The sequence below is a fragment of the Nasonia vitripennis genome, chromosome 1, assembly GCF_009193385.2.
Source record: "Nasonia vitripennis strain AsymCx chromosome 1, Nvit_psr_1.1, whole genome shotgun sequence".
Taxonomy (NCBI): domain Eukaryota; kingdom Metazoa; phylum Arthropoda; class Insecta; order Hymenoptera; family Pteromalidae; genus Nasonia; species Nasonia vitripennis.
The window spans coordinates 17219211-17244246 of NC_045757.1; the positions used below are offsets into that span (position 1 = coordinate 17219211).

A 25036-nucleotide genomic window follows, 5' to 3' on the forward strand; every position below is an offset into this window, starting at 1 on the left:
AAGTGGGATTCTCAGTTCTGAGATTCCGCCGTGACCTTTGAGGTTATTAGTAACTAGTAACCGTAATGTAGCATCGACTGAATTCGACTCCTTGGCGTAATAGAAGCTGTTAATCTTGCAAACTTTCGGGTTCGAAGCCGGCGAAATGGTCGAAGTTAGAGGGCAAAGTGCATCGCTGAGATCGTTAGTCGAGGAGTAATTATTGAGCGGTCGTTTATACGTACGGCCGATTATATTTGAAAAAAATATTCCAATTATTCTTGCTAAAAAAATATCTAAATATTTTCCATGTTAATAACGAGATAATTTCCATAGCAAATGATATCATATTGCACCAGCCGCAATCATGCACTTTATATTTTTATAATATACGTTATCAGGACAGAACAGAGGGAGTAAAAAAGCAGTGGCTTTATGCGAGCTTCATGAAATGCAACCTCTCTTAACTCAAAGTGTGGCTCGAAGGGCATCTCGAATTTCACGGCATTTTCTCTCGCCGCGCGCGTCGGGTATTCTTCTCGTCGACTCGCGTAACACAAACAGGCATCACCCATCTTTTTTTACTCCCGCGCCTGCTGCTCTGTTAGCTTTGTCATTCTTCGTCAATGTTATCAACGATATTTTCAAATGCTTTTGTCTCACCTCTACCAAAAACAGGTTCCATTTACGAAAAAAGTATTACCTATTAATAAGATCATAATATTATAAAGCTTATTTTGTCACTGTAAAGCATCAGAACGAATCTAAAAATTAAGTAAACCTTTACAACAACCGCATGCATAAAACGGCTGCGCATATCTTTCCTGCCTAATAAGCTCCGTCTCTGTTCGTTGGGAAACCTCTTCCGGAATTTTCTCTCTTGGCAGCCGATCGGCTGACTCCGCGCTCGCAGCTACTTATACCCGAGCTACTGCCTGTATGTGTACGGCTGGGGGTGGATGGTATAAAAGTGCGCGAGAGCTTTTCACGTTCTACTTTTATTAAACGCCTCTGGCTCGAAGCCGTCGGTGAAAGGGAAAACCCGCGATACTCCGAAGTACTTAGACCGTAGCGTTCGTGGAGTTAGGTACCGTTTTGGCAGGTTTTTCAAGTTACTCGGAGCGGAAAAGTTAGAAATCATATTTTTAAAATCAGAATTTTGGGAGAGAGGTGGCGCAGGAGAGTGAAGGAGAATGTGAGGTGAAGAAATCGAATAACGCGGAACTTGATGTTTCGGAGTGGTCGTTTTATTTGTCGTTGATTTGCGTGACAAGATCTGGAGGTGATTCGACTCGTGTCGTGGCTCCAGTTGAACTGTTTCTGGTCGGCTCCAGCGTCGACCGTCGAAGATCTCGATCGTTCCGCCTCCTGTACCGATCGCCGATCGGATTGGCAGGGACGGAGCACGCGCGGTCCGGATAGCGCGTCGGTGGCGAGGGCAGCTGGCCCAAACGGCCAGCCGTTTACTGTTTTCTTATTACGCCAGGGATTACCCGCGCCGGCGAGCTTTAGCCGCCCGCGTCGAGGTGCGGATGACCGCAATAAAAGGGTTCGAGCGCGGGCCCGAGCGTTTTACTGCCTCCTCGATGCGGAGGACTTAATTGTCCAAATGCGCTCGGCCGGGCCGGAAAAACCGAGTTCTAATCCGGGCCGCGTCGTTCGAGGCACGAACGCTTGAGTCTTCACGTGTGCGTGCGCGTGAGGTTTGTATATGCGTGTGCGCGTGTGTGTGTGCGAGTGTGTGCGAGTGGGTGCTGTGTGGCCACCACAGAATAAAAATTGTTGACTGCTTTTATTGGGAAATTCATGAATTAAATGCCTCGATTAGTTGTAAGGATGCACATGTCTTACAGGATCATGGCTGTTACTACTGAGCTTTTCGTGTTCATTTTATTTTTAAATCAATTCCTTACACTGCAAATGTAAGTTTTTAAAATAACTTTTGCCTTATTCTTACAGTAGCATTTTCAGTGGACGATTTAGGCGCGGGAACACAGTATAAGTTCAAACCGACACCTACAAGCTTCCGCCGGTCTTTCTTAATCCTAACGATATTAAAGCTCTCGATCTCGGCGCTATGTCCCTTTCCTCATTACTCTACATTAGCCAGCTGCTATATGGATTTAGAACTTTTTTATGCAAACAGTAGAGCGAGCTCTCGTTTACACTTTTTACATGCGCGGGGCTCTCGAGAAGGGGAGCAAGCTTCGCCAGGGAGTAATAATACCGGCGCTCGGAGCTTAAATTTCCTCGGCTTTCTTTGCGGATAAGTATAGCTCATCGGTTTAAGGGTATTGGTTTTCATTTCGCGAGACTCGATCCGATAGAAAAATTCCTCGCTCTCTTTCCATGCGCGCGGGCGGGCGGCGAACTTCCCGATGGCGAAGTTTGTTTGCGAGCGCTGTGATGCAATCTAAAAACGCGCCCTGTCTCTCTTTGTTTCACGTATAGCTTTCGTTCGTTTCGAGTCATGGAGCAGACTCGGCTTAATTCCTTGCTCGCCGTAGCCACAGATGGAAATTTTAATGCAGAACTTTTTTCCGACACTTGCGCCTCTCCAAAATAATCTATAAATATTTATGAATCTTCTCGGCGCAGAAGTATATCCGCAAAAACGAATCCTTTTAGCGCGAAGCGAGAGCTTGAAACTTCGGCGAATACGCGTACTACTTCCCGTAAAATTGTATATGCGCGCCGTACGTGCGCAGCCGTAAACGTAAATCCAGTCGAAAAAAGCCGCTCCTTAAACAACCATTAGCCGTAACTTTTTCGTCGTTGGCAGAGCACATTTGAATAGTGCCGTGCACCTATGGCACTCGCACTGGGGCCGTATGTGCGCACTCGAGAGGTTCCTTAATTACAACCACCCACCCCCCCCCCCCTACCTCGCGTATAACACGCTCTCGCTGCACAGGTAAAGATTTTTATAAGCTCGGTCGGCTACCTCTCGCACGGGGATTACGCATTATAACTCATATTTAACGAGTAAACAGAGCAAAACACGAAAGCTTAAGTCCCCTGGCGGTGACGGCGACGGCGTCGTCGTCGGGGCTAACTATACATGCACGCGCGTGGACGCGGCCGTGCATAAATCAAAGGGACCTCAAGGTCCTCGCGGATTATCATAAACGAGTGTAGTTGGCTGTAGCGCAGCTGAGAGCGAGAGAGACAATGCCTAGGGATTCTGTGGGTATGATTAATTTTCGGAGATGCTGAGAGATGCCGCGGAGTCCGCGGAGCAAGAGTAGAGACACACTACTGCGTTGTTGTGATAGGCGACGCAAGCTTGTTAGCCGTGGGGAACAACTAATGAGCGAGGTGCTGATGATTTTATATTCTACTTTGATAATTATTATGTTATAATTATTTTTACTGTTTATAAGACTCCTTAGACACATCCAAGTTTCTTGAATCCTAAAATTAACTTCATATGGATATGCTTTTAATTTGCTCGAATCAACATTAACGCACGTACGTCACCTGGTGTACAGGCGTTGAGACGATGACTGATACTATAGTTTACCAATTTCCAGGCGTAAATTCGAGTGTACAGTACATAGGTAGAGAGCCCTATACACGGCAGCGACGCCGACTACCTCGTAAAAGACGGATTCTGCTTAGCTGGCAAGACGCGCGTCACGCGTGTTGTATAAGGAATACAAGGTTACGAGGCAATTTAATGGGAGCCCGTTTCCCCGGGCACTTTGACAAAGAGGCTGCGATTTATTAGAATTTTATTCAATCTCAGCATCTCGCTGTGCCAGCTAACGCGGAAGAAAGCGAAGCCGATTTTTTAACTCGATTTGCAAGTCCGACTCGACTGATGCTATCGTAGTTGCTCCGATTTATAAGAGGTGTACTTTGCTTGCGTATAAGGGTTGGTATAGGTGGTTGGTATAAGGGGTGGTATAAGGGTGTGTACCTTTTATTCAGTGAAATTAATAAAGAATAATTTAAACCGTGTTTTCTTTGTTGCAGCAGCTGGTGTGGTGGAGGATGTCGAAGACTTGGACCCTAACGTGCAAGACTACAACGAGACCGACGAAGACTACAACGACGTTTTCGATGCCACCTCGAATGGGTGAGTAATTATCCATCTCGAACACTTTCATTAGCATAGAAACAAAGTGGTATGCATTTCATCGTGAGAATTGAAAACCGATCCCTGACAGGAGCAATTAAATATCTCAAAAGCTGTTTTGTCCTGAAATAGTCTTTTATCCGCTATTAGCCAAGGACAAAAATGTTCTTAACGGTTGAATGTATACACAGCCCCGAGGATTCTCGAAATGAGATTTGTTTTAATTTAGTCCGTCTCCGCGTTCGCCTTTCTTTTCCCGTCTCTTTTCACCTAGAATGGAGCTTCCTCAGTTGTGAAAAGAAACACGTCCGGATGATATTACCGGGAAGCTGAAGAGACGAAATTATACGAAGCTAATTGAGGGATACAAAATTTAAGCCAATTCGATTTTCCCATCGGTTTCTTTAATGCAACAGTTTACAGATGCAATGGTAAATAAAATTTTTGAAAAAGTTATCAGTTTCCAAAGCGTAATTGAATACTACAGAATAAGTTTGAAAAAAAATGTACATAAAGCCAGTCATCTCCCAGCCCTCTCAAGAAGCAGCAGCACGTCTTCTCGTCGGGGACAATTAGTTTACTCGGGAATTCAGGGTAGGGTCTGGCGGGTTATCAAATATTGGCCCGCTCGCGAAGATATTCAAATTGACGCCCAGCCGCGTCTGTAGCGACGGCGAAGCATCGAATGACCCGACGAGACGCGCATTTTTGGAGACATTCTTGGCGCGCTATCTCTTCTACACCCTTTTCTTTCGAACGAATTTCATCGTGTCGTGGATCAGATTTCTGGAAAGAGAGGGACACGATGAATTTACTGCCGTTTGATGGAGGGTGCTTCGCTACTTTTATTAGCGCCTTAAGAGGCACAGGGTTCGATGATAAGCCTTGAGTTTCATGACTGCGCAGTAACGTCTGGTTCGTTTCGCTTTATATCTCTCGCGCGGTTCTCGAGATTCGCGCAACTAAACCCGGGCATTTTCTCCTGGACAGCTTCCAAAGTATGATACGACGCAACTATTATCCGCTTGTTTTTCCCGCATTCTCACATTGTTCCGAAGGCAGCACACAAATCGCGCCCTCGAATGAATCCTCAATATCTCTCCCCGCATTGGTAAAAATATAGGTGCTTAAATTCTCTTCCGAGCAGTAACCCAACAGCACATAAATTTAATCCACCCTGTAAAAGATCTAACGACTAGTAGCTCCCCGCTCTCGCGCGCGCGAGATAAAGCTCCCCTGAACGAGACAGAGAATAGTCGAAGCTCGCGGCTGTGCGCAGCGCACTAGCAGTGGCGAGAGATAGACAGAATGACTAGAGAGAGAGAAAGAGAGAGAGAGAGAGAGAGAGAGAGAGAGAGAGAGAGAGAGAGAGAGAGAGAGAGAGGAGAGCGTATGAGCAACAAAGTCAGGGGTGCCGCGGGGCTTAATAAGGAAGCTCCGTGATTGGTTCGATTCGAAAGCTAATAATGCAACTTCCCGCGAGCGCAGAGAGACTCTACCCTCTAGTCCGCGCGCGCCTCTGCTTATCTGTCCTTTTTCATCCCTCGTCCTAGTGGTTCTCTTTGTTTTTTACCACCGCCGCCTCCTTCTCCGCCGGAGCTTTTCCCATTTCGCTCTCTCGAGTTCACTATTTTTTTATTCTTTTTCAGTAGTTCTCCGCCCGAATGAAGTGGGTTTTTTATACCACTCTCGGGCTTGCGATCACCTTTCTTTTCTTAATTTTATTTCAGCTTCGTATGATTGGGCGACGATGTGTGCCTCGCTCGCGCGTTGCGTTCCTCGGTTCAAGCTGCGTACTCTTTTTCTTCGACCGACAGTTATGAGTTGAACTTCCATGAGGTTTCCCGCGATGTATCGGGATACACGTCGACGTGTGGGGAAACGTTTCCGCAACGAGAGATAAAAATCGAATAACAGCGCGGGGGTACGATGAGAAAATCCAAGCATTATCTGTAACGGGCATCTGTGTATAATATAAGAAGCTTCGCTAAGAAGAAAAAAAAAGTTTCTAATTTCGCTTCCATTATGGTTGGGAGCTTCGTCGCGTGATTGAATTTTTACTTCCTCTCCCTCGGCCAGCCGGCGATCCGATTTACATTACACTCCGTATACGAAGGCGGCTAATTTAAACGAAAGGCAAGAGCCAAGTGGAGACAGAGAGAAAGAGAGAACGAAACAAAGCCAGAGGAAAAATAAACCGATCGAACTCCTCCGTTCTCTTTCTCTATACTCTCCGCTTGCAGTAAGCACAGATATGCCCGGTACATGCACGCGAGTGCGGCGCGCACGTAAAGTTCGCCGGCTATATCTCGGGACTTAATTGTACGAGCGCGAATAAACGTTAAAATTCACGTTCGATTGGACTGGAGGCAGGAGCGCTAGTGGTATAGTCGCGGGGAGCGCGCAGAATTTTAAAATTCGTATGCCCCTGAGCTGCTACCACTGCAACGCCAGCCGCGCGTAATACTCATCTTTTTTAGTATTTATATGTGCAGCGCTGCGGCAGCTACGAGTCGTATTATATTATTGCGGCTGTATGCGCGAGCTTGCGGTTGGCGCGCGCACGGCTTTGAACTCTCGATCCGAGCTCATCCGATTATAATTGCATTCATAAATTAGGCTATTAATGAAATATTTATCATTCGCGAAATTAATGCTGATTGAAATACGCTGAATCCCGGCTATTTCGCGCCGCGGATATGCGTGTGTATTTATTCGAACTCGATCCCGGCGAACACTACATCGGCTTCGGGGAGATTTAACGAAATTATTTATGCGCTCGCGAGGCGCTTTATATCGTGGACGATAAAACTGAAATTTAAAATTTAAGCCCGGAAGTGGAATAATTTACGGTAATACATCAGCCAGGGAACGAACGGCGTAATAATAATCATAACGTGCATAATATGATATGGTGACAGCGAAGGCGCACGGTATAATTATAGTTCGCTTCGAAAATCTACCAGCGCGTCAAAGCTCGTCCCAATAACTCGCGCGCGAGACTCGACGCGCGTGGTCGCCCGCTGCCGTATAGCTTCAGAATTGAAAATTCTCCCCCTACGTCATTGTCAGTATGTAACGTCGTATGGGCTATTGACGCATCACTGATGCCGCTGCTGGTCTTGTCAGAGGCTTCGACGGCGATATTATACTTGCCGGAAAACCGATAACCCAAGCCCCTGGCTGCAGGCTTGTCAGTAATTTGGGGTCGACTGTATATGCAAGCTTGTAAAGGTAGTGTACTTTTCCGAAACGATGGTTGATCAGTCGACTGGTGGATTAATTTCTTTTTTGTAAACTATTTTAGTTAATATACCGATATTATAACATAAAGCTCCCTTCGAAATTGGTAATAATTTTAAAAGTTTTTATGATGTCGACGAAAAAAGGGTAAAACACGCCAGCATATAGATACTCAAGCAGTTATGGCGTGAGCGGCTTGAGCAGATCTGTAAGACAGTTTAAGCGCTGTATAAGTGGCATAGTTGCGTTCGATATTTATTCAATACCTCAAAATTAAATGGCACAATTCTGCGCAGCATGTATAGCAGCAAAAAATATTGTCCGTAACACGAGGTATAGGTACCTCGTGGATAACTTGAAATCACTTGAAACTTTATACTAAATCAGTTCAAGGCCTATAGCAGAGTACCCAATGTCCTACCTTGTACAGATGATGTCCTGCAATATAAATATAGTCTCGCCTCTCTAGAAGAACCTCGTCAACCCAGATCAACAAAGCTCGGATCTCAAGACAGCACACAAGGAAAGTCTTTTCTCCAATTCTCTCCTCGCACCAGTGTATCTCGACTTTGGCTGGCACGTATAGCAGCAGCAACAGCGTATACGCCGCGCTGTACATACATACATTATTCTTCCCTAAACGCGACTCGGGCGCCCATTAATATTGATGCTTCTGCTCGACGGAGCCGCCGTCTCACGGAACACCTATATGTATATACCTACATACACAGGCATACCTGTCGCCTATTCGCGCCTGATGGTACACACACATATACGACGTGGATACCTCTCTCGACTTTACCGTCGCGTCGTCTCTTTCCGCGAAACGCTGTTTGCCGTGCGGTGGCCTACTTTGACAAGCGCGCGCGGGTTTCTCTTGCCCGTCGAGATACTGTGTGATGAGAGTCTTTAAAGTTGTTCGGAGAGCAGGGGAAGGAGTTAAAGAGGAGCGGGCGGTGGAGTGCGCCTGAATTGCCGGCTCTTTGGGAAATTGCTTTGATGATTTTTCCTGACGAGGAAATATTATTGCCCCGAGATGTAAAATAATCGCTAAGTAATTGCTACTTCAAGAATCGCTGATGGCAGTCAGATAAATTCATTGATGGATACTAATTACTGCGCTGCAGTATCCTCTTTCGAGTATCAAAAGCCCTCGACGTTCGTTGAAGGAAAACGAAAGATGATTGCATCAGTGATAAAAACCAAAAGCTCGAGTGCAGACACGTTCAAATGCCCTAATAAAAGCACCGTATGTGTCGTGATTCTTAAACTAAAGGTTTCGACAGACACCTGTAATTCCGTATACTTTGTGATACATCGGACAAAACACACTGCTTTTAAATTCGTCCCACACGGATTCATTGAACGTAAAAGAACTCGTAAAAACGCGCACAACACAGCCGATGCGATCCTTGCGAGCTTAATAGATATTCGCGATGCGCGAGGCCGTAAATCGAGCTTGAAGAAGACCTCGGCTGTAGATTTACGCACTGTTGCAAAGGCATCAAAGCTGCTGATGCAGCTCTTTCTCTCTCCCCTGTACTCGCGCGTGTACCACGGGTATATACAAGGGGAAATCAATTTTGCCGATGACTTTTACGCGCCGCAGGACTGCGAAAACCGCGATGTGCGTTTCGACGAGTGTTCTCCACTGACAGGAGCATGTTGATTTGTCTTTTTACAATCCTCTTGTGATTCACTATTTTGTGCGGGGTAAAGCTTAAATTGAACCTAAAATATTCACTCTTCAGAGAACAAGTAGGATCATCACCCATGTGACTTTTAGAGTAAGAAATTAGGAATCCGCGTGTGATTATTCCGTCTATATAAATAATACTGTTATGAGCGAGTTCGGGTAATAAAAATAACAACACATATTTATAGAAAAGCACACTTGAACTCGGACTCTTTATTCGAACGTAAACACAACTGTTCTCAACTGGTCCGGTATTTACCTTTATGCTCAAGGAAAAAATCACAGCTCAAAACAACCGTGAGCAGAGCATTCTTGATCATCGGGTATCTCTCTCAGTGTAAGTCCCAGACGATTGACGTTGACTATCTTGGGTTTATGTCTTGGTGAAAGACGAATACAATAAACGACGTCATTGATTTTTCTAACAACCTCCCAATGTCCCTCCCAATTCGACTGCGTCTTTTCCGATTGTAAGTTAATCTGGTCTTGTGCCATTTTAAGGATCTCGCTGAGTTTCCTCCGAAGCCTGTGTACGAAGTCCCCGTCTCCTTTAATCTCGACCTCCTCTGGTAGACACCCTCGAATCAAGTCCAAAGGAAGCCTCAGATCAAAACCGGTGTACATCTCAGCTGGAGTAGCTTGCGTCGTCGAATGTTTGGAGGACCTGCGTAAGCTAACAAAAATAATGAAACCCAGCGATGCCAGTCTTTTTGATTATCGTGTATGTATTTTGTGAGATAGTGAAGTAGTATTTGGTGTTGTCTTTCTAGTTGTCCGTTTGATTGTGGGTGTCACTTCCATAGCACGAGCAAGAGCAACTTTTAGGGAAGTTATCACTTCTAAACGAAGGATATCCTTGATTGAATAATCAAAAATAGCAGCAATAAACTGGGTAGAAGCGATTTTGTCTTGGACTTCAAATGGACACTCTGGATAAACCAAAGTAGTAAGTCTCTCAAGATCAGCAGCCAATGTTGGGAGATCTTCACCAAAACGTTGACGCTTGTTCTGAAATTGTGTGTAATAAATGGGTGCTAAATGTTTATCACCGAAACGGAGTTCGAGACGTGATACTAAATCATCGAAATTCGATGTAGTAGAATCAGATTCAACAAGGATTGATCTTGCTCTTCCTTTCAAACAAGAAATAAGAGCTGCCGTTTTAGATATAGGTGTCCAATTGTTTGCCCTAGCGCTGTCTTGAAATTAAACTAAAAATTCACGAAGAGGTGATGAACCATCGTAATCACCAACTTTCAATTTTAAACCCAAATCTGTTCTCAAGTCGATAGGTTCAGTGTTCAGCAAAACAGAATTGCCTACATGAGAACCTAATCCACGAGTTCCAGTAATCAAAGGATCAATAACAGAGCTTCCTAACCCTAGTCTATTCTGTTTGAAGATAATCCAATGTTATTGACTCCAGTGTTCTCTGTTTCTGTTGTATGTGAATGTGTATTTGTATTCTGTAAACGACTTAGCTGAATGATTTGGCGTTGCAGTTCTCGCTGCTCTGCCATCAGTGTATTATTCAGGGTTCGAAGTCTCGATATCTCCTCGTTCAAATCAGCCCTCTGTTCTCGGTCATTAAACAGTTCTCTTCGAACCAGTTGATCTTTCAGTCGGTGATTTTCAGCTTCAAGTTCCTCATTGTGACGATGAGCATCCAACAGTTCCGTTTCTCGAGTATGGAGTTCCCTTTGCAAGCTTAATGCATCCTTGCTGCATTGATCCCTTAACTCGCGCTCTTTTACGAGTTTTTGAGAAATTTCCTCAACCCGTCTCTTCAAGCTTGTTATTTCCTTATTTGCTGCAGTAAGTGACGGTTGAGGTTGATCAATTGGAAGAGTTCTCGGGGATGGAACTGGTCGAGTGTTGCTCGGTGTTCTTGAAACTGTTAACATCTTGCCGGAACGTAAAAGCATAAACCTGTTACTGGATCACTTTTCGAAAACCGTATCTCGGATGAGACTCCAAAATGTTATGATCGGGTTCGGGTAATAAAATTAACAACACGTATTTATAGAAAATCACTCGCGAACTTGGACTCTTTATTCGAAAGTAAACACAACTGTTCTCAACAACTGACAGAACCAGACTGAACATAAACAATAACATCCGCGACGTCGTTGAACTCGTTGCTAGGGGTTGCTATGCGCGATTCTTGGTGTTCGAGTCGCGCAACGTTCGAGCTCGATCACAACAATACTTTAATCCGCGATACCGTAACGACACTTTGATCCTTGCGCGCACTCAATAAAAAATCGCATTCGCGCTAATATACGCAAAGAGCCATCTCGAAAACTCTCAAAGTCCCCCAGAACGACTTTTCGCTTCCTTACGTCGACTTCGCGCACTCAGCACGCTGCGCCCAAAATCCACGTAAAACATCGTCGTCGTCGACGCGTCGAAAAGTTTCCAGCCGCGTTTCGCCGCCAAGTATCTAAATATTTAACGAAAAATGCCACGTGTGCGCGCGGAGGCTCCGCGAGCGTAAAAACGCGCTGCTCGTATTTCGTCCTGGCGCGTCGCGCTGTCGTTAATCCCCGGCGCCGCACGATAGCAAAACCACTTTGCCTGCCGCTCGCGCGCGATGCATTATTTATGAAAAGCTGATCCGGCGAGAAGGCCTTTACTAACCCGCTGGCAGCGGCTCTTTCCTATTTATCCGCGTCTCTCTATCTGCGACGCAAGAGAGACGACGGCGAATTTCGAGCGATGAGTCAGGTGACAAGGTGCTGCGGGAGCTAAGTGCGCGGGTGAAACCCCTTCTGAGAGGAGCCGAGAGCAGCGGAGTTTGATGATCGAGAGGGGCTTTTCGTAATTGTTGCTATTGTCTCTGTGGGTTACTTATGTAGCTTGTCAAGATCACGGGAAGGAGAGATACGGCTATATAGGTGCGTGGTGTAAGCGGCGACGCAGGGAATTAGACTTGAGAGCTTCTGGCGATGATGAAAATTGGCCGAGGTGTGCTGGCTGCGGATGGAGGGTGATAAATTTTTAAATATTCGGATGGGACACCTTTTTCAATCATTTATTCGCGGGACTGTCGTATTTAGCGATATGCACTGATTTATTGATACTCTTGAAAAGCAATAATAGAAATTCGATTGTTCTTAAAAATGCATGTTTCGATTTCGTAGCGCACGACCGTATTGAAACGCAAATTGCACACTCGAAGTAACGAGTTAGTGATCGGCTGTCAGGCGTCGTATACAAGAAAAACAACAACCTCCTCAAAGTCATTAAAATTCAAGCATCACTAAAGTCCCGCACACGACGTCTCAATCTATTTGCACAGTCATTCGAGTAGTTCTTCGAGTCGATCCTTGCGACCGAGACAGAAACAACATAATCGCCCATGCAAGCTTTTAAGACCCGCCAATTTCCGCTTACAAGTGATGGTCTAGACAATTTGCAAACTGTCTATACTGCTATAATGGTTTTCTTATTTGTTGTCGCTAATCTTCTGGCAGCTCCAAGGAACAGTAGAGCCGTAAAAGAAAACAGTTTTGGACTGGCGATTTTTCCCCACCGCTCGAGCTAAATTCAAAACTCATAAAACTCCCTTTATACTTGCATCTCCAATCACAGCAAACTATTTCAATCCTTAATATAAATACGCCGAAAGCCGATGCCGGCCCATAATGGATTTGTAACGAATTAACCGGGTCAATCTCGAGCGCGACTCGCCGACGCATATTTCGCCACTTTCTTGCAGCGACATGTAACTTTTCACCGATTAATCATAGTCGGTCACGAAAGCCCAAAAAAGCAGACTCCGCGAGCGAGCCACCTCTCCAGACTCGTGTTGGCTATTGGATAATTCCATTTGCGTCGTGCTCGCGCGCTCTGGGATTATTATGAATAGGTATACCAACGGCTCTGCACGAACCAGCTAATTGCTTAGTTTGGGAGTAGCCGAGTTTTTCGCATGTGGGTTGATCGACGCTGTTTTGTTGTCGGGAATCTGGAACGTTTTCGAGATTAATCGCCGTGATAAGGGAAGCTTGCAGAGTTTAAATATACGTGTGGAGGGTATAACTTAAAAGAATTGTCGGCTGCACGGAAAACACCGTTTCTGGGAGTTTCAGTGTTGACCGGAGAGGCAAAACCCCCAGCGAATTCGGATATAAAATAAAAATTTGAAAGTATTGTCGGCCGTTAAAAATAACAATGGCAATTTCAGCACGAATTTCATTAAAAAAAAAACCATAAGCATATCCTGTTCCATCTTTCTAGAATTTCAGCTGGCAAAGCATCCAATGAACTTGAAACGAAAGCGGGTAATTCAATTTCGCCACTTTTATCGGCGCTCACTCTCGTTGCACTTTCGCACAACCATTCGCCGCTTCATTCGAAGTTCTATCTATTAATAGCCGGAATAATAAAAAGGATTCGCGAAATCGTACGCCGGAATAGCGAGCTCGGCGAATCGATAGCAGCTCCGCGATGAAAATTTTATCAATCACGTGCGAATATAGCCGTGCGCGCGTGCGTGCTCCCGCGTGGCGTGTGCCATTCGATATTCGACTCCGATATTCTATTAGCTTTCACTTGAAAAAAAAAAAAATCGTTTGCCGAGATTTTTACAAAAGATTCAGCACAAAGCCTAGGCCAAATTGAAAAGTGCGGAAAGTATGCTTTGATGAAATGCCAACGGAAATTAATTTTACTGATGCATATATTCGTTCCAGTATCAGCGTTGTGCATTCGTTGGTATGCATGAGGATATTTCAGCCTCGACTGATGGACTGTGATTTATTCGAACGGTTACGTTCGCCTCTGTGAAAAAGTTACCACCGATAAGCAATATGTACGCAACATAAAGTAAACTATCGATGTACGATAAATTTTAGATAAGACTATCATTACCATCGAATAGCTTATCTTTTTAAAACGAAGCAGCTCCAATAAAACGTTCGCCTTCTCTCGCCAGCAATTTTCCCGTTCTCCTGTCAGCGATGAGCAGCCGACAAGGCAATTTTCACCGGATACCCCTTTCTTTTTCATCCTCTTTTCTCTCTCTCTCTCTCTCTCTCTCTCTCTCTCTCTCTCTCTCTCTCTCTCTCTCTCTCTCTCTCTCTCTCTCTCTTCGCCCCGCACTGCAGAAACGAAACTCGAGCGCATGCGAGTCTCTATCTCTCGCTCTGCCCCTCGGCTCAACAATTTAAATAATCGAGCAGGCCTCCAGCCGGCTTTCTTTCTCCAGTTGACCGTGACACTCGCGTCTTCGCGTTCGAGGGGCCGGCCTCTAATTGCGTCGAGCGGGAGCTGGTGACGGTAATTAAATTTTTTTCGCCGGTTAGTCTGAGAGATAAAGAGAGTTTTTATGGGGTGGCCACCTTGTGAATTGGTGGAAAAACGAGGTGGACCGAAGCGAGCCAGTCGATTCGCGATGGATGTGGAGGGTGAGATTTTTAGTGCTTTCACTGCGTCGACGACGCTTTTATCGTTTGGTTTGGAATTTTTTTTCGGGTTGAGATTTAATTTTCATCGTTTTATTTGCACTATTTACAGCGATCGGTTTGATCTCTCAAATACGTATGATATTGTAAAGTTTATTAGGTTTATATAGGCTAATAAATAATGTAATCTGCGAATCGATGGATTACCATCAACTGAAAATCCTCTCGCTGTTGGGTCATTACACCTTGCATCGAAACTTCCTCAGCCGCCTGTACGGCAGCACACGCGCAAAGTAGACCCGAGTATGCATGCTCCGGGTATAACGTCTCTCTCTCTCTCTCTCTCTCTCTCTCTCTCTCTCTCTCTCTCTCTCTCTCTCTCTCTCTTCCTGCGCTATCCGTGTCCCTTGATTTACATTCAATAACTATAGCGGTAAACGCGAGGTTAGTTACCGGCGACTGCGGCGCGTCACGTCACCCTCTATCTTGCATATGTCCCCATCTCGCGCTATATGATTATATTGCTCGCGCCTCCCCGAGTTCATCGCACAGGCGGCTAGCAACATCAGCTACTTCTGTGTCCCCCGAAGCCACGATGCAACGGCCGGTGTGTGCAGGACAAGCGTAAACATGGCCAGAGCTCGGACCCTCCCGGCCGCAGCAGTAGCCGCACTGCACCGGCCGAGTAATCTGCCAGCCGAGCGTAATCATTCTGACTCCAAGCTGTGTTCCAGTAGGTGGCATTTTTCTATGCGCTGGTTGGTAGGAAGTTTTGGGATTACTCGTACTTGGAGGCTAGAGAATCAGTTATGTGTATGATTGTCGGTCGGTGTTATCTCCTCGCTCTGTGCAAAAAGTCGCACTAGATTCTGACGACGAAACGTCGACAGCAGAGTGTACGATATCGCAGCGTTGCCTACTATAGTATACAACGTTGAATTGACAATCACAGAAACCGCCTTAATCACTCTCTCGTCAATATATAAGACTCAATAAACTTGCGTCCACACAGCGACGTATACGGTCTGCAACGCAATCTCAGTCAAATCTCTTTTGCCACCATACTCCAATCTAATCGTCACTCCGTCTCTGGCGTCCGGTCATTGGAGGAACGTGCGATGCCGAGAGACAGAGGAGGAAGTGCATCTCGCCGGCTCCCAATGTAATCTCGGTGATTGGCGCGTACATTGCCATGCTCTCCTTTAGCCCGCGCGCGCGGTCATTGTTCCCTCGGAAGTGTGCAGCCGCTCTCTTGTTTACATGCCCTCGAGTTTACATATTAAACGTGTCTGTTGCCGCATCGCATTTCGATCTCCCCGTTTGCGCGCGCTGCACGGAGATGCGGGCCGTTTTTGTGCGGGAAACCAATTGATGCTGCTGGTGATGAATGCCATTAGCATGAGATGTTTGAAGTAGGAAATAACTCCGGTATTCTGACGTTTTCTGTAAAGTATGATCTTTATTATATATATGTATATTGGAGCATCGTATGCACAGTCTCGGTCTGCCACGCAAACCAACTACAGCTTATTTTTCCCCGTGTCTACGCTCTCTTAACGACGTTGATCATACGTGATCTCGGCACGACTTTTCTTGTCGGACTCTTCTTCCTCGTTCTTTTATTTCGCTATACCGCCGTCAGCACTCGCGTCTTCAGTCGCCATTCCTTGCTCGCTCGTCTCCCCGGAGGGATCTCCAGCCCGGGGAGACACGCAGCTTCTGCATATTTTATGCACGCTAAGTGGACGCCATTATTCCCGTTTACGTTGCCCGTAGCATTGCGGCCGTGTGTGTGTGTGGAGCGACACGCCAGATAAATGACTTGTAATCTGGTTTCGAGTCGACTCGTCGCCGGCGGGGCTGACTCTCGTCGTGTGGATTATACACATACGAATTTTGTTATTGCGAAATATATTTGTCGCGCGTGTGTGTTTGAGCGGATGTCGTCTGGCTTGAGCGCATTTTGTTTGCGTGTATGCCGGACGAGGGTTGGAGGACATTTGTTTTGCATATTATAGGATCAGATAAGGGATTTACCTGCTGCACCTGTGCTGGATGAAAAATGACATTCACCGTGGTTGCGTATCTCTTGCGGTTAACGGTACAGTTGTATGCGCTGGATTTTATAATTTTGTGAAACTGTTGATGGGTTTGCTCTGATACTTATTGAGGCAGCCATATAGTTTGAGATGATAAACTAGCCGCGAGTGCATAATTATATAATTAAACGCAATTAATCACTTTCAAAGCTGCAGTTTGGGTCTTAAAAAACGCTTAATTAATTCATTTCAGAACTGACATCGACGCACCTGCAGGCGGCAAGGGAGGTACTCTGAAATTCATCCGGGCGCTAATGAACCTCACTAAGGATGCTGGAAGCGTCGTGCACATGAAGTGCGAGATCGTCGGCGACCCGCCACCAACCAAAATCCGCTGGTACAAAAACGAGGCTCCGGTCAAAGAGGAACCTAACAGGGTCATCATCAAGAAAATCAATCCGCAGGTGAGAGAAAGTTTTGTAATTTCACTTTGTAAGGAAAAAAATTTAAATGATATAACGTATACGCACCGTCAGAACATAATGAACGCATTCTTCATTACATTCTTTTGACATTCCTCTCTTCTAGAACCACGAGCACGCAGCGAAAAACATCGCCGGGAGTCGTCTAAAAATTACTCGGTTGGACGTGAACGATCGAGGATTTTACTCTTGTCGCGCCAACAACGACAAGGATTTCATTCAGAGCGAGGGAACTCTTCAAGTCAGAACGTCGCGTCATGGTATGTAAATCTGACTTTTATCTGTCTCTCTCTCCGTGCGCGGCGAAAAATTGTTCTGCGAAGATAAAAAGTAGATGAAGATGCTACTTATCATTGCAGCACTTTTGATATTTTATTTTCTCGTCAAGTTATTACGAAAAGATAAACTGATAAACCATTTTTATTCTCAAGCCAAAAACATCAAGTATCTATAATGATGACCTTAGTTCAAGAGCAAAAAAGACGCATCACGACCTATCGCCCATTGATTAAGACGCTCCCAGTAGGCGAAAAATAAACGTCTGCGCGCGAGCGAGAAGTCGCGAACCGAGTAGTCCCCCTTCGGCGCGTAAATCACGCACTTTAAGAGTCGAGCGTCGCGTCGTCGTCTGCGAGATCGTCGCGGAACACGCGAACTATACTCGCAAGCTCGTCACGAACATCGCCCGAATTAAGAGGCCATAAAACCGCGACGTCTCCGTTGAATATTGGCAAGACGACGAGAAAAAGTCTTCGAACCGGATGTACGTATTCGGGCAGACGTTGACGTCGCTTTTTTAGCGAAGAATCTTTTTTCGTAGCTGTCATAACATCCTATTTCATTTAAAAGAAATGAATCACTCGAACTAATATGAAAATTATAAGGATCAAGGGGCTGGAAGTTTAATGGTTACTCTTGTTCTAGAACTTGAAAAAAGTTTCAACACGAGCCGTAATAACGCTGCCTACGTTCAAAGCATAGATACGGAAAGCAACTGTTTCCTTGAATATAATTTATATACCGAGCTGCGTAACGACCTTCAGTTTGCGCAAAAGAAATAATTATTTTTGAAGAACTTTAATTCCGCGAAAGAACCAGAAGAGGTACGAGGAAAGTTAGTTCGTATAAGAGGTCTTTAAAATGTAACTTCTCGAGGACTTTTATATATACCTATAATCTTCTTTTTCAAGTGCTCTAGCCAAGTCCGGCCGGCATAAATTGCATGCAAACGAATGTTTCTCAGGCTTCCTAACCGTTTGAATTTCCAATGCGGCTCGATCTGCCAAGTATAGACCGTCAAAATAAAAATCCAAATCCATCGAGGCTCCATAAAACAGGCCGTAAAAGCACGAAAAAAAGGAGAAATCCCTCGCGCTCGCGCGCCTCCGAAAAAAGCTCAGACGCCCACCTACTCCCGGCGCTGCAAAGTGAAACGACATTACCGTCTGGCAGACTCGCGGACGCAGCAAACTGCCTCCCCGTAAACAAGCACATAATCCAAAATTCAGTGGAACTCTGCTGGCGAAGAAAGTATATAGACTGGTGGGAGTCACAGCAGCAGCTTCTCAACTTGTTATCTCGGGGCGCGGAGAGAGGAAGTCGCGCGACGCCCCTCCAATAAAATCTAATCTAATCCGGGCGACTAATGCGCGGCCCAGCGGAAGGGAAGCGAAGGCCCTCGCACTCCGCCTTTGCCTCTGGTGTATCCGAAGAACTTTTGAATGCATATGCTGCTGCTGCTGCTGTGCCGATGGCTCGTCGTGTACGTGATGTGTGAGGAAGGGTGGTAGCTTTTTAATGGGATTTTTTGGAGGCTTAAGTAAAGCGTGCACATATTATCGTATTTGCAGGTGTATTTCAAGAGATTCATTCGTTCGCAATCAGCAATACGGAATGTCTTCCTGTAAACTAATTAAAAGCTGCGATCGATAACAATCGTGACACATTAATAGCCAGGAATAACCTGTACAAGTAAGAAAAAAAAACCTCGTGAGAATCAGCCCCAAAGTAAGTCGCATGATTCATAGCTCGTGACCCACCCACTCGTCCACCCCGGATTTCCCATTCAGAGCTTCAAGCCACGCTGAAGGAGTGGCGCTAGCGCGACGCCGTTCTTGCAACTGTAATATTAGCACTCTGCAAGTCAAACTCCAGCTCTCTTTCTCTCTCTCCCTGACTCTGAAAAATTAAAAGAACTTCCCGGCCACTTTTCACGCAGACTACGCGGCAACGAGATTTCCGGGAGCGCTGCAAAAACGCGTGTAACGGTCTGGGCGGAGAGAAGTCGTCGGTTTCCTGCGTTCGCCTGTATAAGGTACCTCTCTTTCGCGTCTGGCTAATTTTGACGCTTCTCTGCGAGCGAGAGAAAGTCAGTAGAGATGCTGCTGTTATAGCTCAGACGGACCGCTAAAGTTTCACGGCGAGTTGGAGGACGGCGATTGTCGACACCGGCTTGAAGGAACTTTGGCCAAGTTTCTGACGATTTTGAGAGACGAGGGAGAGAATGGTTTTAAAGTTCTTTTTTCACTTTTGCCTTGATTTCCTTCTCTCGACCGAGCTGACGCGCGCGGCGTTGAATGGAGATTAGCTCATTTGTTTTTTAATGGATTTGCTACTACACGAACTTTCAACGCTATTTTGCAAATTATGCAGCCCTTGCTGTGTGTAAATGTTGATAAATGCAATCGATTGAACGGTAGGCCGTGTCTGCGACTCTATACGTTGAAAGTCTGACGGCTACACGCGGTCGACGCACAATCCTTCGTTACTTTGTTTCGATTGCTGACAAAAACATTTCCCCGACAATGAAACTCGGCGCGCGCCACCGGTAGAAGAAAAAAGAATGTCCGCATTCTAGCGACCGGAGCTTCAATCTTTCAAATTGAGCCGAAAATTCCTTTTTTTCCCTTTCCGCATAATGCTTTTCCCTCTCGCACTCGAAATCCGGGAAAAGCGAACTTTTTCGTCGAGCAAGCAGAAGCGAGAGCGAGAACGAGCTAAATCGCCAGATTCATCTTGTCCGCGCTGCTCCCCCGAGGAATCACCGCGAGCGACGGGATATAACACTGGTTGGATGTATAAGGAAGCTACTGCGCGACAGCCGAGTCGTAAAGTGAATTCGGCTAATCGCTAAGGTAATCGCTGACGCGCCTTTCAAGACTGAGAGAAAGAGGGAGGGGGGCCAGGAGGAAGAGGTTGCAAGAAAAATGGCCCTTTACCCTTATCGCGAGTATACTGCCGAGTTCGAGGATCCTCTCGCAGAGAGCCAGCCGAGATTCGACTGTCTTTCTTCCGGCTTTGGTTTTTCTGGAAAGGGAGGAGGTAATTGTCTGAAAGCTCTCAGTACTATACGCTTCGACCTTTTCGCGCAATTGCATTGTGGCTTTCTTTCTGTAACAGCGTCTATTTTTTGTAATTAAGACATAATAGTTTTCAAACTCACAGCTTTGTATCTTATAGCTTATAGATCGATGAATCCACTGTGGATAAGAGATAAGATAAATAACCATCTAGAAACCACTGAAAATAAAGCTCTTTCAACGCGATTTCGGTCTCCCCGAATCAAGCTTGCTGCCCAGGACGTTCGAAATTATGTATCGATTTTCAGTGCAGCACCGGACTTTTGCGACGTGCTTGAGGTCAGCCTTGCGCACGTCTCGTTGTCCCGCCTTATCGGAAAATCGCACGAAGGTGGCTGCGCGGTAGTAAAAGCCCGGGTGTGCGCGCCAGATTTATGCGTCGGCAGTGGCAGACTGTCGATCCGATCGACCCGCCACGCGCGAATTTCGAATGGTAATGCGTGCAAGGAACTTGCGCACCGCAGCACAGTCTGGTTTTATGGGAGAGAGCGAGCGAGATGTGGTTCGTTAAGATGTATTGCGCTGGTTTATTGCCGCTTGTTTTACTCGCAAGAGTTATTTGAATACATTTCGATTAAGCGAAAATAGCTAATGGTTGTTAGCTGATGCATTCGATACGGAATAATGCGAGGGTGATTTTACGAGGGATTGAGTATTTCATTTTGGAAGAGATTTACAATGTATGGAAATAAAATCAAAGCATGACTGCGGGATCAATAAAAGATCCGATATACCTTCAATACTCTGTTGACCGTGTTTAACGAGAATGACGAAATAATTAAATTATCTTCCCTACTAATACGTGAGAGATCGTGTGTAAGTGCTCGAAGCATCGTTCAAACTAGCAGCCACAGGGACAGCTTCAGCCATTACAGTCTTATCGCGGTAATTAAGTCTCGCATGAGCATCACCGGGCGTGTAAACGCTGACTTTGCGTGTATGCTCATGGGGGCATGTATCATCTGGCCTCCGTACTTTCAAACTCCGCGAGGATAATTTAGAATGACCGTTCACGAGTGAAATTCGCCTACGTGATTGCAAACAAGAAAAATAAACATCATAATTTATCGTCTGGCTTAAACTCGCAACTGTAAACTTGAAAATTCAAGTAAAATCTTAAAAAGCTAATGCATTTAATTCACAAAAATAATTTAATTATTCAATTAAAATATGCCATTGCACTAAAAACATACAATACATTAAATTCAATATATCGTACTTGTAATTCAAACCAAGAAGCATAAAAACTCACTGTACTCGGCGACTTCCACTACGAACTTAAAACTCGAGCAATCCCTCCATTAGCACCGGCGCCAGTTCCAAGGGCCAGCTCTCAAGTGTGCAGCACACCTCAGGCCACGCGATAGCGATAACGGATTTTCCACGCGGCCGCGAGCTTGCATGGCGCGCGGGCAACGCTTCTCGCTTTTCGTTCTCGTTTATTAGGACAATTAGCGCAGCACGCGAGCTGGATCCCAATCTGGATCGGCCGCGAGTCGCGTCACGCTAACTGCGCCGAGGCTAAACGTTGCTGGGTATACACTTGGGAAACCGCTAAATGACAGCTCTAGGTGCTGACCAAGCCGAGTGTTTCCAATCAGTGGATTTGGAAAGAAAAATCATATTTTGTATAAGAGGCTCATATAATTTTTATTCTGATCACAATCGGTTCGATATAAAGTACAGCTCACCTGTAATCCCTTTTCACCTTTCAAGCTATTACTTTTCAGTGCCTCGGTCCTCTACAATAAACCATGAAAGTGCCACGTCGAAAGAGAGAGAGAGAGAGAGAGAGAGAGAGAGAGAGAGAGAGAGAGAGAGAGAGAGAGAGAGAGAGAGTGAATAAAGGCGAAATCCGCAATTGCACGCGCGGCCCATTCGATCGAGAGACGAGCGCGCTATTGGTTCGCGGAACGTTGTAAAGTGCGCGCAGCACATCCGCGCGCTCCCACGTACCTACTCGCTGCTAATATCCATTAAATATACGGTAATGCTTACTCGCGGACCCATTACCGCGGCTTTAAGGCGTACCCGCGAATAGTGGCTTAATTCATCGTTTTTTTACAGCTTCCATAAGCTCGACATGAGATGAAAAGTATATGGTTTAACTAGCGCGCCACGCGCGGCCCTACGGCCGCGTTGGCTTGCCGCCTTGCATCGCGAAGCGATGCAAGGCACGCAAAACGGTTGCGCTTCACGTTCGTAATGCCTGTCTGTGCTTATACAGTATTATCCTGTTTTTTTTTCAATATTGTTGTCAAAGTTTTGATTGGTATTCTTCTGGCGGTCATCGACACTATCATCAAAACTACTGGAAAATTAGTAACTTATTTTTATTTGTATCAATTATTTATTTTTGTTTGTAGATATTCTTAAAATATATCTTATTTTAATTTTATTCTATTGTAATTTCAGATAAATAATACAACACTTTTGTATCGCAGTTTTCAAGAGGAAGTAAACAAAAGGATGATATTTCGTTTGTAGGATTTCAATTAGAATATTAGAAAATTGATTGTTTAGGTATTTAACATAGTTTAGAGGGATGTAGTAAGCTACTTAGAGTTTTTCTTCAATACAATCTCAGCAATTTTCTTTATTGAGTTTAGGTTTTTCTAGGTCAGTATATACACTTGAATTTTGAAAGTGAATTGTACTGATTCAGCTTAAAAGATATAATTACTATAGCGTACGTCGTTATATGATGCCAAGTTACAAGGATTGTATTCGGCGATTACGTAATTTTTGCTAAATTATGCATTTTTTATAATTTAATTTAAAAAGTGGTTTAATTTTATATATATGTATGAGATAAAGGCCAAAATATAACTTTCAGCTTTTAATAATATCGGAAAATTGCTGAAAATAATTGGGTTGGATGGGGCATGTTGCACCGAACTTATTATTGAATTTATGTATCAAAAAATCGCTTTTAGGGTTGTGTATGTCAAAAAGTGTTTTAAAAAATGTTTGCCACGGTAAAAAGTTGTATTTTGAAAATGTTTACAACTTTTACATTTAACATTTTCATGTAAAACGTAAATCCGTAATGTTTTATGGCAAATTTAGGCTGTTAACTCGAGTTATAAGTATTTTCATGATTTGATGTCAATAGAAAAAAGTTGTATTTTTCAAAGATCTACAACTTTTACATTTAACTTATTTTGTAGAATGCTTGGATTTAAAGTTACAGCCCAAAAACCGTTTTTAGCGATTTTTGAAGGTGGCCGCATTTTGTATATATGTTAGGAATCAGGCCCAAAATAGGACCGTCAGCATACTATTATGAGACGAGTTCCCAAAAAAATTTTGAGCCCGATTGACTAAAGTCTCTCAGAGATAATCGCATCACAGGAAAATTTTTATTAAAAAAACGATTAATAATCAAACAAATTGTGCCCGCATTTCAAAACGACGTAGAGGATCGGGATAAACAAAAATAGTTTTTTAGCTTTTGCAAAAGGAGACCTCCTAAAATTTCAGTCCGATCGGTCGAAAATTGCGTGAGATATCGCATCTCACACATTTTTCGCACACGAAACTATAAGGCATTTCCGTGTCGCGGTCGTGCCTAAAAAGTAATTTTCTTTTTAAAGTACATTATCATTTAGACCGTTGATTCAGTGCCAGAACTTATATTCTTTGCGAAATGTCGGAAAAATTGTCTGAGCGTTGAAAAACCGCGGCTTCACGCCGCAGTGAACAGTTCATTTGTGGCGCCGCGAAAGCGCGAACAGACGCGAGCATGTGTGTATGTAGGTTTCGAACGAGACAGGGTAATAGCAAAAAAAGTGCGAGAGACGCTTGGGCACGCTGCTCACTTTGCTTCGCCACGCGGAAGGCATTTAGCCAGCTGGAAAATCGTCAATGACAAAGTTTTTGCGCTTTTCGTATCTCTTATTTTTCGTCGTTACTACACAAAAGAATAGGTTTATTAATCGACAACAATATCATACAATATAAAGGATTCACCATTTACAACAACCAGAATTTCAAACACGAAGAAAAAAATGCCAATCTCGTCCTTTAATCCTAAAAGCCACGAACGCGAGTCCTCCTTTTTCCACAGCAAACCCATAATACTTCTACACCCACGTACGTATACCTCGGAAACCAAAGCCGCGCGCGCGTATGCATCTTGCCACGCAACCCTCCAGCACGGAGGCCTCGGCGGCTTTCCGCCACATCCAAACTCCGACTCGTCTCTGCCGCCTATATGAAATTACACACCTCTATAGCGATCTGTATAGCAGAGACGGCCTCCTTAGAATGCCTCCGACGCGTCAAGCCTATATACCTGCGCGCCTTTATACTCCCCGAGAGCGGGTGTGTGAATAAATTATTGCGAAACTCGAGAAACTCGCGCGGCTCTGAGAGGAGCGATTCTTTAGAGGAGAGCCGCGTAATGGAGGAGTTAGTTCCGGTGGACTTTTGATGGATGCGTGAGAAATGAGATGGAGAGAAAAAACGGAATCGAGCTATCACTGCAAGTTTCCTATCATTTTCATTCATACAGCGAGGGTCCGTGGGTTATAAAGTGTGATCAATGCGTTAACGTCTTCATTAGTCATTCAAATTTAAAAAAAAAATACTGTACAATTTTTTTAACTTCTTTTATCAATCACTTAAAAAGAGTCCATTATAAAATGCACACATTTAATTTCCCAAAGAAGCCAACTGCATTATCGAAGAAAGATCTAATTTAAGCAGACTGCGAGGGGAAGGATGATTTTAATGAATTGACTTGAC

The 25036-nt window shown here is 44.8% G+C and overlaps 1 protein-coding gene across 4 annotated transcripts in view; it reads left to right on the forward strand.

Annotated features, from left to right (window-relative positions):
- LOC100116943 (tyrosine-protein kinase transmembrane receptor Ror) overlaps positions 1-25036 on the forward strand; it is a 324541-nt gene that overhangs the window by 265355 nt on the left and 34150 nt on the right. For 3 of the 4 annotated variants that reach the window (XM_031924699.2, XM_031924713.2, XM_032595831.1), the window contains 3 exons: positions 3958-4060; positions 16700-16910; positions 17035-17188. In XM_031924699.2, the coding sequence (XP_031780559.1) occupies positions 3958-4060; positions 16700-16910; positions 17035-17188 (468 nt within the window). The remainder of the gene's footprint in view (positions 1-3957; positions 4061-16699; positions 16911-17034; positions 17189-25036) is intronic. The other variant, XM_031924708.2, reaches the window with a different exon arrangement.